The sequence below is a fragment of the Pristis pectinata genome, chromosome 1, assembly GCF_009764475.1.
Source record: "Pristis pectinata isolate sPriPec2 chromosome 1, sPriPec2.1.pri, whole genome shotgun sequence".
Classification (NCBI taxonomy): Eukaryota; Metazoa; Chordata; class Chondrichthyes; order Rhinopristiformes; family Pristidae; genus Pristis; species Pristis pectinata.
In genome coordinates, this window is record NC_067405.1 from 59,088,249 (window position 1) to 59,108,566 (window position 20,318).

Below are 20,318 nucleotides of genomic sequence, written 5' to 3' on the forward strand. Positions count from 1 at the left end.
TGAATTTAACAATCTGATTAAACCTTGTGTGATTTATACATCATCCAATTTGGACACAGATCATTTGTAGTGGATACAATTCACACCTTGCACAATCTAATTTACACCCTGCAAAAGTTACGGTCCATTTAATTTATACCCAGTATGAATTACACTAGATACCCTGTTTGATTCACAGCTTATTTGTTTTGCACATTTTGATAAATGCCCCTTCCAATTTATACTTGAGTAGATTTCCAGATCATTTGATCCAAACCTTGAATAACTGACACTCCATTTAATGTACATCCTGTGGGATTTACAGTGCACCTGAATTATAACCTCCATCCACTTTTCAACTGTAAGACTTAGAGTGCATTTCATTTACCATTTATACAAATGGAGTCTATTTAAGATACCCTTGTATGACTTAAGGTAAACCCGTAGATGATTACTTTAGACCCTGTAAAATATAGAGTCTACTTGATCTATACACTGTATATCCCTTACATGGAATTCACTTTACAATCCCTATAATTGTCAGTCTATTTTATTTACACACTGTGCAAGTTACACTCAACCCTGCATGTCCCAATCTGATTCAATTTACACTTGTACAAAGTAATAGTACCATCTGATTTACACACTACATAATTCATATTCCTGTCAGTTTACATACCATACAACTGTAAGTCCATTTGATGTACACACTGTATGTTTTATGTGGAATGCAATTTACACACTGTCCTTTTGATTTGTACTCTATCATTTACACAACTTCCATTTTACAAGCTGTTTAACTTAAGGTCCTCTTCTCTACAAACTAGATGGGTTATACTGATTTGTGGCCTGCACACCATTCAGTTTACACTGGATGTAATCTATAACCTATTTGACTTCACACAGTATATCCAGTTTACAGGTTGTAAGATTTAGCGATCATTTCATTTACGTTCTGTAGAATATAAAGTCCAATTGATTTACATGCTGTACTTATTACATGAAATGCAATTTACACCCTGTACAATCTGTAGTACTATGTTTTACATCTTGCATGCTTGACAGTTCATCCAATTAACAATCCATTTACTCCTTGTGCGATTTACACAACTCCAATTACTACCATATACAATTTACAGCCCATCCAGTTTATGCCCTGTATGACTTTCAATACATCAAAATTACACCCAGCATGAATTATGGCCCACCTGATTTCAACACTGTACAATTTACATCCCATTCAATTTATACCCTGTTCAATTTACAGCCCATCCAGTTTACACCTTGCAAGGTTGAAAAATTAATTTCACTTACAGCATGTATGATTCTGAGTTCTTTTGACTCAGACACTGTATGTTTTGCATTAAATTCAATTTACACCCTGTACAAATCATAGTGCATTTGATTTACACCTGGTAGGGCTAGCATTCCATTCAAGTTACACCCTGTACAATTTAAATCCATCCAGTTTACACCTTGCATAATATGCTGTCAATTTGATTTACACTCTGTATGATTTACACTTCATCCAATTTACATCCTCTATGAAGTATGGTGCAATTAATTTACAAAAGAAAAATTAAATTTGACAAATCTGTTAGAGATTTTTGAGGTTGTAACCAGCAAAAAAGAAAATGTGGGTTTTCAGAAGGAATTTTACAGGGTGCCACACAAAAGCTTATCAAAATAAATTGGAGCTCATGGGATCAGATGTAACATATTGGTTTGGACTGAGGATTGGTTAATAGACAACAGAGAGTAGGTGTAAAAAGTCATTTTCAGGTTGGGAGATTCTCACTAGGAGATGCCACAGGAATCAGTGCCCTAGCAGATCACAATCTCTATCAATGGCATGAATGACAGGATCAAGTGTAATATATCCAGGTTTGCTGATGGTTCAAAGCTAGCTATCGGCATGGGCTGAAAAGAGGATACAGGAGGACATGAACAGGTTACGTAAATGGGTGAAATGCAACAGATGGAATACAGTATGAAAAATGTGTGTCATTCTTTTGGTAGGGAAAGTAGAAAAGCAAATTTTTTAACTGTTATAAGATTGAAAGGTGTTGATATTCAGATGGACCTAGATGCCCTTGTATACAAATCACTAAAAGTTAGCATGTGGGTACAGCAAACAATTAAGAAGGAAAATGTTATGTTGGCCTTTACTGTGAAAGGATTTGAGTACTAGCGTAGACATGTCTTCCTGTAATTATACAGGGGCTCTGACGAGGCAACACCTGGAATGTTGTACAGAGATCTACTCTAAGGAAGGATATACTTGAAGTGGAATGAGTGCAATAAAGTTTCACCAGGTTGATTCCTGGGTTGTTGGGTATTTTGTATGAGGAAAGATTATACTCACTTGATTTGAGGAAAAAAAATGAGGCGATCTCATTGAAATATACACATATTTTATGGGGCTCAGCAGGGTCGATGCAGGGATGATTTTTCCCATGGCTGGGATGTCTAGAACCATCAATCAGCACAGAGATAAGAAGGAATTTCTTCATCCAGAGGGCAGGGAGTCTTTGGAACTCTCTGCCCAAGAGGGCAATGGAGGCTCAGTCATTGAGTATGTTCAAGACGGACGTTGATAGATTTTTGGATGTTAGAGTACTGTAATATGGTGTTAGTGAAGAAAAGTAGCGCTGAGGCATAAGGTCAGCATGATCTTATTGAATGGTAGAACAGGAATAGGGAGCCTACTCCTGCTTCGACCTGATGTTTCTTAAGTCCTTACAGCCTGTTCAAATGAAGTCATGACTGCTTGATTTATGGTGCATACAATTTACACCCTCCAAGTTTTACAGTCTATTTGATTTACACCCTTACAACATCCAGTTTCCATCCTGATTTCAATGCTATATAATTTACATTCCATCCAAATTGTACCCTGCACAATGTATACTCGATCCAGTTTACATGCTATGTTTAGAAATCATTTTACTGTTAACCTGTATGATTTAAAGACCTCACAAATTGCACATTCTTCACAAAATAATTTGTACACCGTATGATTCAAGTTCTTTTTGCTTTACACCATGCACAATTTGACAGTTCACCTAGTTCACTCACTGCACAATTTAAACTCCATGTGATTTGTATACTCTTTCTAATTTATGATTTACAGTTCATTCTGCACAACTCACAATGCATTCATTGTATGCCCTGTACCATCCACATTCCATTCAATTTACCACCTGCATGATATGTTGTTTAGTTTACTCCCTGCATGGTTTATAGTTTATTTGGTTTACACACTAGAGGCATTTCAGTCCATCCAATCTTGCACAATATCCTGCACAAATTCCAGTATATTTCATTTACACCCTGTACAGCTCTAGATTTGGAGTTAATTTTACATTCAACCTGTATGTTTTAGAATCCATTCAATTTACACAATTATATTTTACATGAAATGTGGTTTCTATCGGATGCAATTCAAAGTTATACCCTGTAAAATATACTTTTCACCCAAGTTACTGTCTGTACAATTTATAGCTGATTTAAATCATGTGCTGTGCAATTTATACCCAAGCAGTTTCCATCCTGTAGAAAATCCAGTCCATCCAATTTACACAGTGCCCTTTGGATTTGCATTATTTATGCTTTACAATCCAACCAATTTACACCTGCGACAATTTATGCTCTATCCAATTTACACCTTTTGTGACATATGCTCCATCTGATTTAGTTTGCACAATTCACAGTCGATTTATTTACAATTTACACACTAACCAATTTAATTGATCTATGACATATTTTCTATTCAATTTATATCCTCTACCATTTATTACCCATTGGATTTACAACCTGCATAATTCACAATTGAATTACACCCATCTAATTACTACCTGCATGATGATCTATCCATCTGATTCACACCCTGTATGATTTTCACCCCATCTATCTGATTCTCTAAACAATTTCCAGTCCACTGGATTTAACTCTGCACAATTACCATCCATCCGATTTACCTGTGTGATTTTTCACTGTCTCCAATTTGTACATTTAATAGTTTACAGATCATCCAATTTTTATATATAATCCATTTGATTAATATTCTGATATTTTGCACTAAATCCATTTATACCCTGTATCAATTTACTGCTCATTCAACTAATACACAGTACAATTTGCAGTCCATTTTACTTATTTCTTCATGTTTTACAATCCATCTATTCTATACCCTATATGATTGATATTCTGTCTAATTTACAACCATCTTTACAGTCCATCTGATTTACACCCTGTGTGATTTACGACCTATTTGATATTCACCCTATATGATTTGCACAACACCCAGCTGATATCCTGCACCAAATCTAGTCTGTTTGACTTGAATCCTGTATGATTTATACCCTTTCCAATTTATACCCTTTACAGTTTGCATTCTATGTGATTTCCTATGTGATTATGACATGATTGACAGTCCATTTGATTTATTGCACCATCCATGATTTACACCCCATCCAATTTCTGGCCAATACCAGTTACAACTTTGTTCATACTATGTACAATTAATGCTCTGTCCACTTTACATACAGTAGGATTCTTTTTGATATGTACTCCATTCATTTTTAGTACGACATCCTATTGCTCCCTGTACAATTTTCAACCAATCTGATTTACAAGCTGTGCAATTTATAGTCCATTTGATTCACAACTTTAAAGATTTACACTCATTCCACTTTACGCACTGTTTGATTGACACACCATCCAATGTACACCGTCGGATCCATAGTCCAATGGACTTACATCCTGCAATATTAACAGTCTGTCTGATATACACACAATATGAGCTACAGACCACACATTATGAGCTGCAGACCATCGGATTTACATTCTATGATTCCCTCCATCCAATTTACACTTTGCACAATTTTATTGCACACTGCAAGATTTACAGTCAGTCTGATTTACACCCTGGAAATCAAAAAAATCTGCAGGTGCAGGAAATCTAAAATAAAAACGTAAAAAACAGGAAACACCCAGCAGATCAGGCAGCATCCATGGAAAGAGAAACAGAGTTAACATTTCAGGTCAAGGACCCTTAATCAGAACTGGGATTTACACCCAGTATGGTTTATACTCCATCCGATCCAAAACCTCTACATTTTTATTCTGCATGATGACATTCCATCCATTGATATCCAGCATGTAAGAGTGTTCCTTGAATTTTCACCCATGAGGTTAACGGTCCATTTAACTTATACACTATGATTTAGATGCCATCCAATTTATACTCTGTACTATACATTTGAACACAATAAATAGAAGCGGAAGTAGTCCCTTTGTCCTCTGTGCCTGCTCTGCCATTCAGTAAGATCATGGCTGACTGTCAACCACAGTGTCACTTTCCTGCACTAACCCCATATCCCCTGGGTCCCTTAATATCCAATCTCTTGATCTCTGTCTTAAATATATTCAGCCACTGAGCCTCCACAGCTTACTTGGATATTCAACTCAAAAGATTCATTGCACTCCGGATAAACAAACTTCTTCTCATTTCCGTCTAACCCATTACTGACTCCTGGTTCCACAACCAGCGGAAACATCACCTCTGCATCTACCTTGCCAAGCTCCTTAAGAATTTTGGAAGTTTCAGTTAGATCACCTCTCATTCTTTGAACTCATGGATTAGCCTGCTTAATCTCTCAATTTTGATTTACATCTAGCAATATATACTCTCCATCAAGATTAAATCCTGTATCATCTGTACTCCATCCAAAGTATACCCTGTATGACTTACAGACCATCTGATTTACTCCTTGTACAATTGACAATGCACATCCTGTATGAAACTCAGTCCATCCAATTTACACCCTCTATGGCTGAGACTCCATCTGATTTAAGACCTACACAACTTTCCATCCATTTGATTGAGACTCTGGACAATATACATTCTATCTGATTTACACTCTGACTGATTTGCAGTCCCTTTATATCAAACACTATTTGATTAATGTTCTATCTGGATTATAACCCATACAATATATACTCCATCAAATTTACACAATGTATGATTCACCATCCAATTGATTTATACCTTGTATGAATTACAGTTCATTTACACAATGTATGATTTAAGCTATCCACTGTAAACACTTCTATGCTTTGTAATCCATCAAATTTGCACTTTCCATAATTTATCACCCATTTGATTCAAATATTGTGTGATTTTCACTCTCACCAGATTGTGTTCTGCCTTACACTCCATCCTATTTTCTAGCCATAGGATCTACAGAACATTTGATTTAGGTTCTGTATATTTTACGCCAAATTCAATTTAGACACTGTAAGTATAGAGTCCCTTTGACTTTTTTCCTGCATGACTTACCATCCATTTGTTTGACGCGCCAAATGATTTATGTCCTTCCAATTTGCACACAGTACGATATGCACTTTTTTGAATTGACACCCTGATCATTTGGTTTACATCCTGCTCAATTTGTATTCCATTCAATTTACACCCTGAATGGTTTTCAGTCTATTTGTCTTACACAGTGTACAATTTACAGACTATTCAAATGACTAACTGTACAATTTGCAGTTCATTCAAGTTACACTCGGTATAATTTACAGTCCATTGGATTTACATTCCAATTTACTGTAAGATTTACATTCCAATTTACATCCCTTCTGATTTAAACTCTGTACAAATCACAATCGATCCCACTTACACACTGTACAATTTAGTCACTCTTTTACACACACTATGAGTTCCAGTCCATTTGATTTACACAGTTAATGATTTATACGCAATTCAATTCACACTCTACACCATTTACTCCATCTGATTTACAATCTGCACAATTTACAGTCCATTTGATTTGCAGTCCATGATGTACACTCCATTTAATTTGCATTCTGCAAGATATACAGCTATTTGATTTACACCCTGTATGATTTACACTCCATCAAATTTTCTCCTTGCACAATAACACCCCATTCAATTTTCAGCCTGTATGATTTACAATTTATTTGGCTTGGAGTCTGTATAATTTATAGACCATCCAACTTACACGCTGCATAATATGCAGGCCACCTGTTTTACACATTACATGACTTGCACTCACTCAATTTACACCCTGTGCAATCTACAGTACTCCTGATTTAAACCCTGCATAGTTCGATAGTCCATTTGTTTAGCATGTTCTATGATTTGCACTCCCATCTGATTTACACCCTGTCTGATTTATTCTCCATTTGATTCACACACTGTACAAATGATACTCAAACCAAATTACACTCCACGCAATTTATAGTCTACATGATTTGCACCCTGATAAGATAAAGTCCTTTTGATTTACATTGTGCATGATTTAGAGTGCATTTGATATATACCTCGTATAGTTTATACTCCATTCAGTTTACAGTATGCACAATTTACAGACCATTTGCATTAAGCCTTACATGATCACTGTTATTCCTGGGAGTGCTCAGCTCCAGTCACTGCTGCCTTGGTCCAAACATGAACCAAAGAGCTGAATTCTAGAAGTGGAGTGAGAGTGACTGCCTTGACATCAAGGTAGCATTTGACCGAGTGTAGTATCAAAGGGAAAACAATCCAGTGGTTAAAATTGTACCTTGGACAAAGGAAGACAGTTGTGTTTGTTGAAGGTTAATCAACTCAGCCCCAGTACATCACGACAAGAATTCCTCAGGACAGTGTCCTCGGCCCAACCATCATCAGTTGCTTCATCAAAGATTTTTCTTCCATCATAAGGTCAGAAGTGGGGTTGTTCACTGGCAATTGTACAATATCCAATTTCATTTGCAACCAGGAACAGCCCATGCCATCATACAGAAAGATCTATACAACATTCAGCCAAGGGCTAATAAGTAACATTTGCACCACTGAAGTGTCAGACTATGATGATTTCCAGTAAGAAAGAGTTTAACCACCTATTTCTGACACTCAGTGGCATTACCATCACCATCCTGGGGGGACTTGGTGATGGTAATGCCATTGAGTGTCAAGAATCCAAATCCATTGAACAGAAATTCAACTGGACCAGCCACTTAAATACCATGGCTACAAGAGCAGGTCAGAGGCTGGGCAAGTAATGCATCACCTGATACCCCAAAGTCTACAGGGCACAAGTCAGCAGATATGGATTTATACTTCAGTTTTCACCCTGTGCAGTTTAGGCTCCATCCAATTTACAAGCTGCACAATTTACCATCCATCTGATTTACAGCCTGAACGATATGCAGCCTAGTTGAGCTATCACAGAATAGAATCTTCGAACAGTTACAGCAGAGGAAGAGGCCGCTCAGCCTATTATGTCAGTGCCAGCTCTCTACCAGAGCAACTCTAGATTCACCTGCCAGCCCTTTTCCAGTAGCCTTGCAAGTTTTTCTCCGTAATATATTCATCCAATTCCCTCTGGAAGGCCACAGTGGAATCTATCTCTACCACACTTGCAAGCAGTGCATTGCAGATTCCAACCACACGCTGCATGAAAAATATCTTCCTCGTTTCACACCGAATTGTCTTCGCATTTATTTTATACCTTTGGGAACAGCCTCCCACCATCCTCTCTGTCCAGCTCCCTCAGCATCTTGTATACTTCCATCAAATCTCTCTTTACCTTCTCTCCTCTACAGTCCCAGACTCTCTAATCTACCCTTGTAACTGTGGTCCCTCGCCCCAAGAACTACTTCTGTAAATCTTTTCTGGATCCCCTCTCATGCCTTCACATCCTTTCTCTAATATGGTGAATAAAATTGAAGGCACTATCCCAGTTGAGAGCAGCTGAAGCTTTTTAGAAAGATTCCGCACAACTTCCCTGCTTTTATACACCATGCCTCTGTTGCTGACACCAGTTACTGTGTGTTTCTAACTAACCATTTTCACAACCCGCCCTGCTATTTTCAATGATTTATGAACACATATCCCCCCAGTTCCTCTGCTCCTGCTCTATTTTAGATCCTGATAGTCCAGTACGTTGACAACCTGCATGATTTATGGCTTGGGTATCATGAGCCAAGTGACACACCTCCTGAGACTCCAATTCCTTTTGACAATCCACAAGGCATAAATCAAGGGCCTAATGGAATACACTTGTTTGGATCTGCATGGCTCCAACAACTTCCAAGGAGTTCAACACCATTGTTGGATTTGACTGTTTTCAGTAGTTTTTTAACACATATAGTGTTTAATACACCTCAAGTGGCTGTACAAGGAATGGCCGCCTCTCAGCTTATTGGTTCGTCCATCAGGGGAATACGTGTTTTCTCATTGGTTGGTTTTGTCACAGGTATCTAATAGGTTTTCTGATTGGACTATTGTTAGCTAAGGAATACCTCTTACCTCAGGTATAAAAGGTGTCATTTTCTGTTAATCACTCACTTGCTCTCTTCCTCCTCACCCCCCCCCCCCCCCCCCCCGGCCCTAGCTCATCTGTAGTTCCTTTGTCTCGTCTCATCTCCTAGTAGTAAAGCTAGTGCCATGTGCTCTGTGACTGTTTCTTTGTTTTAAATTTTTCCAATAAAACTTTGTGAAGCACCAAGTTGGTTTCAACTCATTCTTGGACTCCGGAAATAACCTGCGGATTTGAAAATAACTGAATCCAACACCACATAAGACAAAGCAGTTTATTTCATCAGCACCCTATCCACCACCCAAGTACTTATTTCCTCTACCACTGGCACAAGGTGGCTGCGGCATGTGCCATCTACAAAATACACTGCAGTTACTCTCCTGGGCTGCAGTGACAGCATCTCTCAAACCTGCAATCACCACCACCGAAAAAGACAAGGGCATCAGGTGCATGGGGATCCCCTCCTGGTTACACACCATCCAGGCTTGGAAATATATCACCAGTCCATCACCACTGGATCTAAATCCTGCATCTCCCAAAAGGACAGCTGCAGCAGGTGTGGCAGCTCACCACCACCTTCTTAAGGGCAATTAAGGATGGGCAATAAATGTGGCCTTGTGAGCGATGCCCCGATCAAAAAAAAAGAATAAATAAAAGAAAAGCACCAAGCCCAATTTATAATCTAATTTACATTCTGTTTGATTCACACCATGCCTGATTTATAGCCCAACCAGTTTACAACCATGCTGATTAACCCTCAATCCAATGTACACCTTGTCTGATATCCACTCCTTAACTTACACGCTGGTTGATTTGTCCCCTATCGTGTATACACGATTTACAAACTGCACGATTTGAATTGCGCAATCAGAATTAACAACTCACTGATTTACACCCTATCCAAGTTACGTAACGTACTTTTGACACCCCATCCAATTCACACCAAGCTCAACTCACGTCCTGTCCAATTCACAAACACACACTCTATTCAATTCATATACTGTGTAATTCACACATCTGTCCAAGTTATACCCCATTCAATATACATCATGTCCAATTCACATGCTGTCCAATCCATAACCTGTAAAATTCAGACCATCTTGATCACACTCTGTCTAATTCACAAACATTACATCTAATTTCACCCAACCCAATTTAAACACACTTTGTCTAATTCACACCCTGCCCAATTCAATCTGAGCTCAATTCTTAACAATTTACACCCCATCCAACTCACATCCCTTCCAACTCATATTCCACCTAAATCACAACCCTTACAGTTCACATGCCATACAATTCATACACATTCTGTCCAGCCCGTTGAATTCACAACATCCAATTCACAACCTGATCCATTTACAGTCTGTCTGATTCCTATCCCAATCTACTTGCACTCTGCCCCATTTACACCAAATCTGATTCATATCTGATCCACTCACGCTCTGACCCATTTACAGCCTATTTGATTTACATCCTGATCCATTTATTCCAACCCCCCCCCCCCCCCAGCTTCTTCTGACCATCATCCTTCAGCCCTCCTTGGTCCATCTATAACCTATTGGCCTCATCCCTCACACCTCCCCCTCCCCTCTTTGTACCAGCTATCTTCCCTCTCCACTCTCGGTCCTGATACAGGGTCTGTACCCAAAACGTTGACAATTCCTTCCCCCCACCCACCACAAATGCTGCTCGACCCATTGAGTTCCTCCATCAGTTTGTTTGTTTTAACACCTTCTTTCTTCTCTGAGCTGAATCCACCACTTTACTCTCTGCTACCCAAGTTCTCGGTGCATCCACTGTGGATTTGAAGCGTGAATAACTAGATTTTGGTGGCAACCCGTGGCCCCTGCGTTACCTCAGGAAACACCCACCAGCTGCTGAGGGTGGGAGCTTTACAACAGTATTGGTAGCAAGGGAGGGAAGTTGCACTTCGGGATGAGATTTTGATTAGCCTTGTGCAATGCTGGTGGTGGTTCACAAAATCATAACTAAAATATTTCAAAGCTAAAATGCAGTACTGTGAGAATCTGCAGCTGCCACAGAAGGAGTGGCATTACTGGATTATTACAGGAGATACTAGACAACAACATGACTCTCACCTGACTTTTATTTGCTGCCACTTTTGCAAACAATGCTTGAGACACCTTGGCCCGTTTCATCTCCTGCTGGATCTCCTCGTAAATGGCTGACGTGATGTTCAGGTTCGTGCTCTCCACCTTAACAAGAAGATCTGGTGTTGACGCAGAGGTCTTGGCCTACCAGGGGGGAACCAGCCAAAAAAAATTAAATTCAAAACTGCTTTCAGCAGCCATCTGTGCACAAATCATCAGTGGATTTCAGTCAGCTGATGCCAAACTACATTAGCTGTGGAGGACACTTCCTGTCCATTATTCTAATCAGGTTAATTGTGATTAGAAATAATTACTGTTCAGGAACAGAGCATTCCTATAGGACATGCAAACATAGTAAAGTAGTTTTTGTGCTGTTTGCTGTATCACCAAAGTAGGTTGCACAAATCATAGGAAGTAATAATAAACATCTCATTGCAAGAGAAGATAAAAACCTGAAAAGCAGCACATATACAGGTATATAAAACAGCATGCCTTAGAGAGGAAGAACCAATTCTCTGAGAAAAAAAAACAAACAAATGGGTAGAGACCCCTAAATTATAAATTATTACTCAATTTAATGTTCTCCCAAAAGTTGAGCTCATCCTTTATTAATCATTACATATATCAACCTGGTATATTCTCTATCATTATTATGCCAGCCATGGATGCTGATAATTTCACATAGGAAATCACTGTAAATGAAAAAAATTTAAATTTCAAGACTCACTGAAAGAAATGCAGCTGATTTGATGGTTTAATTTCCTTGATGCCTATTTACATTTATGTATTCTGCCATGTTCAATTTAAAAAGTGTGCAAGTCTGCTTTTAGTTGCTGTATCAATAAAAGAAGAAGCTTGTTGGAGGACTTTTGTTTTAAGTACCTGAGAGGTTCGAGAAGAGCCTGGGCTGCCTGCTGAAGGCGAGACCATGGAGATGTTTGGGTTCATGCTTCGTTCTCTCTCCTCCTGGTAGATTCGGTCACGCTCTGCCTCAGGAAGGTTCAGGAAATTCTGCATGGCTCTTAGATTTACAAGAAGTGACTGGGATGCTGTTCTAGGATCTTCCTCCTTTCGGAGGATCTCTGATAGCAAGCCCTGGTGTGGAAGGCACCCAGTGTCAGTAAAGAAAACAAAGCAAGACTGAAGACCCTGTCCCCATACAACTCCCAGATACACTGCAACATTTCCAGCATACTCCTGCCTTTCTGTAGTACAATAGGAGCAACTAATGTCAAGACATCAAATCTTTGCAAAAACAGCATTAGCAACCCACTGATAAAGTGCACACATTGAATTTGCTCCATTTGTGCCCGTTCACTGAAACATTGCGAACACATAAATTAGCTTAAAAACTTTTACAATTAAAGCAGTTTAATGGTGGGTGTCCGATCCAAAATGTTGGAAGTGTTCAATCTAAAACTCTCAGAAATGATAACCAATGCAAGGTCATTTGTTAATTTTAAATCTGGGACTGACACTTTTTGTTAACCAACGATGTTAAGGAATGTGAGGGAAAGGCAGTGACGTGATGACGTCAGGTCACATGTCAGCCATGATTTCAGTGACCAGCAGAGGAGGTTATATTGCCCATGCCAGCTCCTGTATTCCAATGTCCCTGTTTCATAACCTGCATCCTGCACCCCACTTAAACCTGACAATCAACCTCAATACTGTGTGCGTCATTTTGAAAGATCCCAGGTTTGATGTTTAAAGGAGCATGAGAGCAGGAGGTGGATAAAACTCTCCATTTGAGCTCATTGAACTGCACAACAGAAAACAGGTGATGAGGAAGGGTGATCAGCCACAACCTTATTGAATAGTGGAACAGGCTGGAGGGATCTAATTGCCTACTCCTGCTCCTATTTCTTATGGTCTTCCTACCTCTGCAAAGGAGGAGGTCCATCCTGGTGCTCCTTTAGTCATCAACCTGGGATCGATCAAGATGATGCAACCAGCATACAGGTTGAATGTCAAATTTAAATTGGGTGTAGCCTGCAGGTTATGAAATAAAAGGAATATAGGAGCTGGCGATGGGCACTATGGCCTCTTTAGCTTGTTTGCCAGTCAACAGCTTATCCACTTTCCTAAAGTATGCCTTTCCACCGAACCCCCTTACTGATTAAAAAAAATGTTAAGCAAGAGCTAAAGTCCATATCAGAAAAAAAAGCACCTTTAAGCAACTCATTGAGGGATGAATGTCTTTCTTGACCACACACTGAATGAGCAATAACTCACATTGGCTTTGTGTAGAGCAAAAGGCTAAACTCAGCTCATTGTGCACACGTAATGCTTGTATAGAAAAATATTTGGCCCTTTATTTACAAGCAAAGCATTAGGATTTCAATATGCAAAATAGCTCAAATGATTTTTTTTGATTTATCATGATTCCATTTAATTGTAATTCAAAGAGGTGCAATCTAGTTTAAAAAAAAACAGTTGTATGACCCATAACTAGTTTCCAGCCTGCATCACCCAGTGTGCATAAGTTTGTCTTGCAAAATAGGCTGCAAATTCCAAAAGATTTCCTGCCAAACAACTGTCAATCTGAGAATTTTATTGTATATACACATACACAGCCTTTGTGTACTTAAGAATTTGATCAGTTGTGGTCGTAGACAAGTGTTAATACAGTCTCTGTGATTGGTGACCTGGTGGAGATGCAATTGTTTTACTCATTGCAGAGCCTATGGATGAACATTTGTATTGTACTGGATGTGTCCTCTCAGCTCTGAGCAGCTGTCTGCAGCTGGGACTATCTTTTCCTTGAACTTTGTGAAGGATCCTGAACTATCAGCCTCCTGGATCCCTGCAAGTGCCTCTCACCAGTGCTTGGTTTCCTTCCCCTCTTTAGACATTTGCTCCAGGACCCCTCTGCAAAGAGCAGGTTCAGTGAGCTCATGATTGACAAGTGGGGTGGTAAATTGGTCTGCAGAAGATCTAGGCCAATGGCAAGTAAAACTAGATGAGAAGATTAACCAGAATCACAAATCAAACAAGTGGGGGAGTTGAAAAGGTGGGAGTTAAAACACAAGTAAAGTGACTCTCCCTAAATCAACTCTATTTGCACCTGAGACTTAAACCTAATCCCAGTCCCTTGCTCAAACCAATTGCCAAGTACAATTCTAACTTTAACAACCCAGAACCAAGGATATCTGGCAAGTTTCCTTTGCCTTTACTCTAGAGGAAGATCTAAAGCCACCAGCAAGAGAGTAGACTCGATGGTCGTGGGACAGGTGGGCAAGGTCTATGGGAGCTCCAAAACATTATGAGCAAGGGAACAATTATGCTGGTGGACATAAAACCATGGCATCTAACTCCAGAAGTATGAACACAGGAGTATTTGCCTGGAGCTATAAGATGGAAGGTAGGGCAGGATTCCGCAGCAACAACAGAAAACAAGCACAAACTCAAAGAAACTAATTTGTACATTTATCAGGGATTCACTGGTGAGGAAAACGTGTGCCGGTGTAGTTGAATAGCCTCGGCAAATCAAGCATCCTAATTGTTACCCTAACCTTATTATAATTGAGAAGAAGAATTATGTCCCAGACAAATCTAATCACATTAAGTTTGCATGTTATCCTTTTAGTTAAGAATTGGATCTGTCCTTCAATAAGGCTTTTCTTCCAACCCTTATTCTGCTTACAATAAGGAGCTGACATTACCCTTTCATAATAGGTTAGTGTTCTTACTAATGCTGTATTAAAATTAATTATTTTATTAAAATATTAGAAATAATATTAAAATATTGCTTAAAGAAAGCAACTTGGATGAAAACCTGCCATCAACATTTGATTTGTCTGAAATAGATGTGCAATTTTTTTCACAGACCTTCCTCAATACTACCAGCTCAACTTAATAATTTGTATATTCATTTAGATCTATTGATTAGCTTGGATTAATTTTTTGTCTGCATGATAAACATTGATGTTGGAATCAGGAGGAACTATTGGGTGTGAAGTGAACTATACTACATCTAACAAGTGGATATTTTGGACAGCTTAATCTATTAAGTCTCCTCACTCCTTTAATCTTGGCCCCTGGTCATATAATACTACTCAACAGTTAGACAAAAATATTTAAAAGAAATTAGCTAATTTTTTTTATATGCCATCAAACATATGTTCAAGTTATCCCCCATCTCTTTGAGTGCAGTTATTTTAAAATGTGCTGATGTACAATCACTTGATTAAGGAACCTAGGGATAGCTCAGTTCCAACATTTACTGGAGCCAAGTGAGTAGGAAGAAGATGGACTTAGAAATTAGAAGTTAGATCATGAATAGACAACAGGAAGGTTTATAACGCAAAGGTTTCGTTGAATGATTAACTTTAAACCTCAGCTGATAATATGGGCTAGAATTTGACAGCAATCTGACCACTCATGACAGCCAGTCCTATCAGTTAGGGGAGACTTAATGAAGAGAGCTAACTTCCTAATCATGTGTTCAAGTGCTGCAAGTCAGCCTTAGGCATCTAGTCTATGATAATGTTTAAAGATCATCAGATAATCTCAGCAAGAATAAGTGACAATTATAATGAAATGCTAGGTAATGGGAGTGAATACATGGACTGAGGCATCTTTAGCTGGCATAAAGGTCTCAAATTGTAAGGTACTAGAAAGCCAGCAACGTTGTTGATTTGGACCATCAGAATGGCTTGAATTCTGCTATTATCCAATACAACTTATCTCCATAATTAGCAAAATGCTCCTTAATACAGTTACAGGCTGTTTTGAATGATATTGTCTGAGAGGGTGGGAGTTGGGGATGGAGTGATGTAAAGAGACTATTCTTTAAAATTGTTGTACCTCCATGTTTGAATCAGATCTTATTTCAGGAAGGTGATATGCATTTTTCACCCATCCTTCCTCTACATTTATAATTGTTCCAGAGGAGCCAATTTCCATTGGCACTGGGCTCTACTTCTACACAAGCCCTACTTACAGAAGACACCTGGAGCCAGCTTTTCATGCTGATATAACCAGGACTATCTCCCTCATTTCACTGACAGTATCACATCTCTGTGCTTATGCGGACTTGTCTCAGGTAAAAAAGGGAAGCAAAACATAAACAATGGAGAATGATTCCGTCGCCTTTTGTTGGCTGCACCTGTTCCATGTTGAGGTGCTCATAATGCACTTGCTGATTTATTTTAAAGAACACCCTGGGAGGGAGATTGTTATTTGTGTGTTTTGACCCTTCTTTCTCCTTTGACAGTAATATTAATGGCAGCAAAAACAGCGATGGAAATGCTCCCTCCAACTTCAACATATCTGCTCCCCAGGTACTCCAACATCAAGAACTTTCAAAATATAATACCACCTGTGAAAAATGAACAATCTCAGTGTATAGAAATCAGTATCTCATGCTACTTTATATTTTGGGATGATGTTGGAGATGATCAATGCTGATTAAAAAAAAATTAGTTTCTTTCTTTTTAGAAATCTTGCCCTTAACAACACTGGGCAAAGCTTTCATGCAGACTGATTTGAGTTGTACTGCCTCATTCATCAACAGACATGATAACCGTTCGCATTTTTATGATCTTGCTTCCAACAGTGCTTCACCACCAACAGCAAAAAGGACACACTTACCTGTGTACGGTTGAAGGCAACTCGCGCAAACACAGCTTGTGATACGCTGGCTCTCTTCAGCTCGTCCCGGACTTGTTGGTAGATCTCTGGGGCGACCTCCACCGAGGAGCTGGCGGGCTCGGTGGGCTTCACGGCCCTGGGGATGGGTGGGTGATTGAGGAACTGTTGGTTTATGGACTGGGGGTGCTGGTGGGCCAGCAGCCTGCTGACGGCGATCTGCTGGTTTATCAAGTGGGCCATGGCGAGCTGCTGCCTCACCAGCTGAGGGCTGAGCTGCGGCGACAACAGACTGGGGCTCATGATCGGTTGCAAGCCCGGAGCTTGGCTTCTGATGGGTGGACTGTGGTGGAGCTGGCCATGCGGAGACTGCTCACTGCTTTTTGCCAAGTTTGCCAGTTGATTGATGTTCGTCAGGTGGGATGGTCGCTGTCCTAGGACGCAGTACTCCGACAGATTTTCTCTTTCCACTGCATTTTTAAAAAAAAGATGAACATGGAGCACTCTTAGTAATCATCAGCAGAATTGCAAACATAAAAATCAACACAAACCTAAACTACTTCACAAAAGTTCAAAAGGCACCATTGCCCTACATGGCTTTACCTGGAAGGTAATAGCAAATAATCTGCTGCATTAAAGAAAGAGCCCAAAACAAGTTTATTGTTGCACAAATGGAAACATTTCAGAAATGAAACCAATACATACTGTTTGCATTTTTACATACAGCTGGTGTACAGTGACGTGTCACCTGAGGCACTGCCTCCTCAATATAATTGAACTTGTTTGTGCTCATTTGTGGGGCCCAAGTTCCTCTGTTAGGATCATGCAACAAAGCTTTCTCTTTGTACAGATTGCATGCGGAAGGCCGTGAGGATGGAAATGTTTGCTTGCCCTGTTTCTCACCTATGGGCAGGATGTTTGATCAGACATTAATAAATGTTAATTTGCTGTAATGGCTCCTGGTATGCTTTTGAAAAGTTGGTAAGGTTCAAGGAGCACATGAACTACTGACTGGCTGTGTGTAGAGGTGACGCTGTTGTGGTGATTCAATGACAGCACAATGCAAGGAATGCTGCCAGTTAGGTAGGCTGCCTCAGCTCTTACCAAGTTACAAAGCAAAACTGTCACACAAGCAACATGAGCCAATCAATGGTGATTAAAGAATTGATTTAGGATGGGGTTGTTATGGGGAATAACTACAAATATTTTATGATGTTTCTTTTGTAATGCCTATGTGCTTATTAAGCTGCAGGAAAGCAAACAGAGTCATTTTCCACCTTATATCCATTGATAAGTTAAACCAGAGGGAAAGCAAGCTTCCTTACATAAGCCTGACAACATAGATGAATCTCAACCTCTGAGTTACATCTTTAGCTTCTCTATTTCCTACTCTCTTCATTTATTAACTTGCTGCACTTCTCAGCAAGACACCATTCTAAAGTTTTTGTACCTTGAACAAGTATTCACTAGCAACTGTGCTGAGAATTGTTTTGTGCATACACCTATTCCCTCTCATTTTTTGTTTAGGACATACTGTGGACTCTGTATAGACTGAACGCATTGGTGGAAGTACCAAAGAAGTGGACACAGTCTGACAATGGTTTTGCATAGACCAAGGACAATATATGCCTTTCATGCATGTTGAAATTGTTAAAAAAAAGATACCTTTTTGTCTTTTCCTTTTTCTTTCCCCTTGAGTTTTGTTCCCATCCTCAAAAAATATGCAGGGAATATTTTGCTTGCTCTTATCTATTACACTATTTTCTTTTTTTAAGTAGAACAACAATTTTAAAAGCAGAAATTTCTGCAGAGTACAAGTGAATACTGATGAGGTGGGGTGGGAGTGAGGTTGGGTGGGGAACAATATACCTTTGAATAGTCTGTTTGATTGAAACACTGAGGGAACCCAGTCTTGTGCTGATTCTGGGAGAGTAAAAGAGAAAGACGATAAATATGCAAGTGAAATTCTAGCAACAAATAAATAAATAGTTAATAGATGAAAGGACATTCCTGCTACTGGAGGTGCAGAAGGCTTTTTGAAGTGTCATAATCCACTTACCTTTGAAAGGGAAGGAATACAAAAACCTTCTCCATTTATCAAAAGCTGACACTGTTTAAATAACAAAATATTCCTAAAGATCCAGAGAGGGACGTGGTCAATGGATTAGATTTGTTTTGAATACAACTTTAGTTTATTTAACATAAATATTTCATAATATTACTTAATATTAATACCTAGAACCTGAGGAAAAAATAAAGATAGAGCTTTTAATAATTAATAGAAAGATGAAAAAATAGAAACAATGTTTATCTCTGTGTGGGAACTAATATAAACCAAATAAAAAAAGTTAATAAAGACATTCTGGGAAAAAAAGATTTCAAAAAGCATTAGGAATTAATAAGAGCTGTAAAACATGATATAAATTATTTAAGTTTTACCTAGAATACTTTTATTGCATTTTATTACAATTATTTTTTAAGTCTTAGTATCTGTGAATCAACTCAGCAAAATCTCAAGTAAAAGTTAGATTCATAAAATTCAGCATTGTGGGATACTTGGTTCAAAGTTAGACTCTTTTTCTTTTCATTTATTCCATTAATTCCTGTTAATTGACTCATTTGCTGAACAGTAATCAAATACACATTGTAGCCACAGAATATGCACATTTACTTTATGATAAAGAGCGGCAGTAATTGTTCTTAATTCCAAATGGAGACAGCAGATATTCACCCAACATTAACTTGTATCAGAAGAGAGGAATTAGGAGAGGTTAAGGATGCATTTCGCTCCTGGAAGGATGCAGTAGCAATAGATGGGCACTGAGAATTTAGTAGAAATTGAGTCAAATTTGCAGGTCTGGTCCCCAAATTTCAGAATGTTCTTGGAGCTGTTGAGTGTCGAAGGATGCACATTAGTTTTATGTGAGTTTCTTTCACAGCACTTGTCTGGAAAGAGATAACTTTGTGAACTGTGCTAAAATCAGAGACAGGCAAAATAGGTATTGTGGGTTTCTGTTTTGTAGTCTGTTAAGCAAATCCACCCTCATTTCAAACAATTTGGAGTTTCTCCGACATTATCACTGGCATGGAAGTGATGTACCTGAATTACCCTCTAGCAGTCACAGCTTCCAGCACTAGAGTAGGCTTAAGTCACAGGCATCTTCAGCCCTGCTGCCTGGTCTGCTGGCTCCCCCTGTGCTGAAGCCCTATTGGACTCCTGCCTACTAAACCTGCGTTGGGTTAAATCTGGTGCGACTGCAGTAGTCCCATACAAATGAATAGGAGACTTTGACGGCCAGGACAA

General features: G+C 39.1%; 1 protein-coding gene across 1 annotated transcript in view; it reads right to left on the reverse strand.

The window, feature by feature from the left end:
* Positions 1 to 20,318, reverse strand: part of satb2 (SATB homeobox 2) — a 173,980-nt gene that overhangs the window by 88,422 nt on the left and 65,240 nt on the right. Inside the window, exons 7-10 of the mRNA XM_052020441.1 lie at positions 20,230 to 20,238; positions 17,018 to 17,484; positions 12,305 to 12,517; positions 11,411 to 11,566 (exon numbers count right to left, since the gene is read on the reverse strand). Coding sequence (XP_051876401.1) covers positions 11,411 to 11,566; positions 12,305 to 12,517; positions 17,018 to 17,484; positions 20,230 to 20,238 — 845 coding nt within the window. The remainder of the gene's footprint in view (positions 1 to 11,410; positions 11,567 to 12,304; positions 12,518 to 17,017; positions 17,485 to 20,229; positions 20,239 to 20,318) is intronic.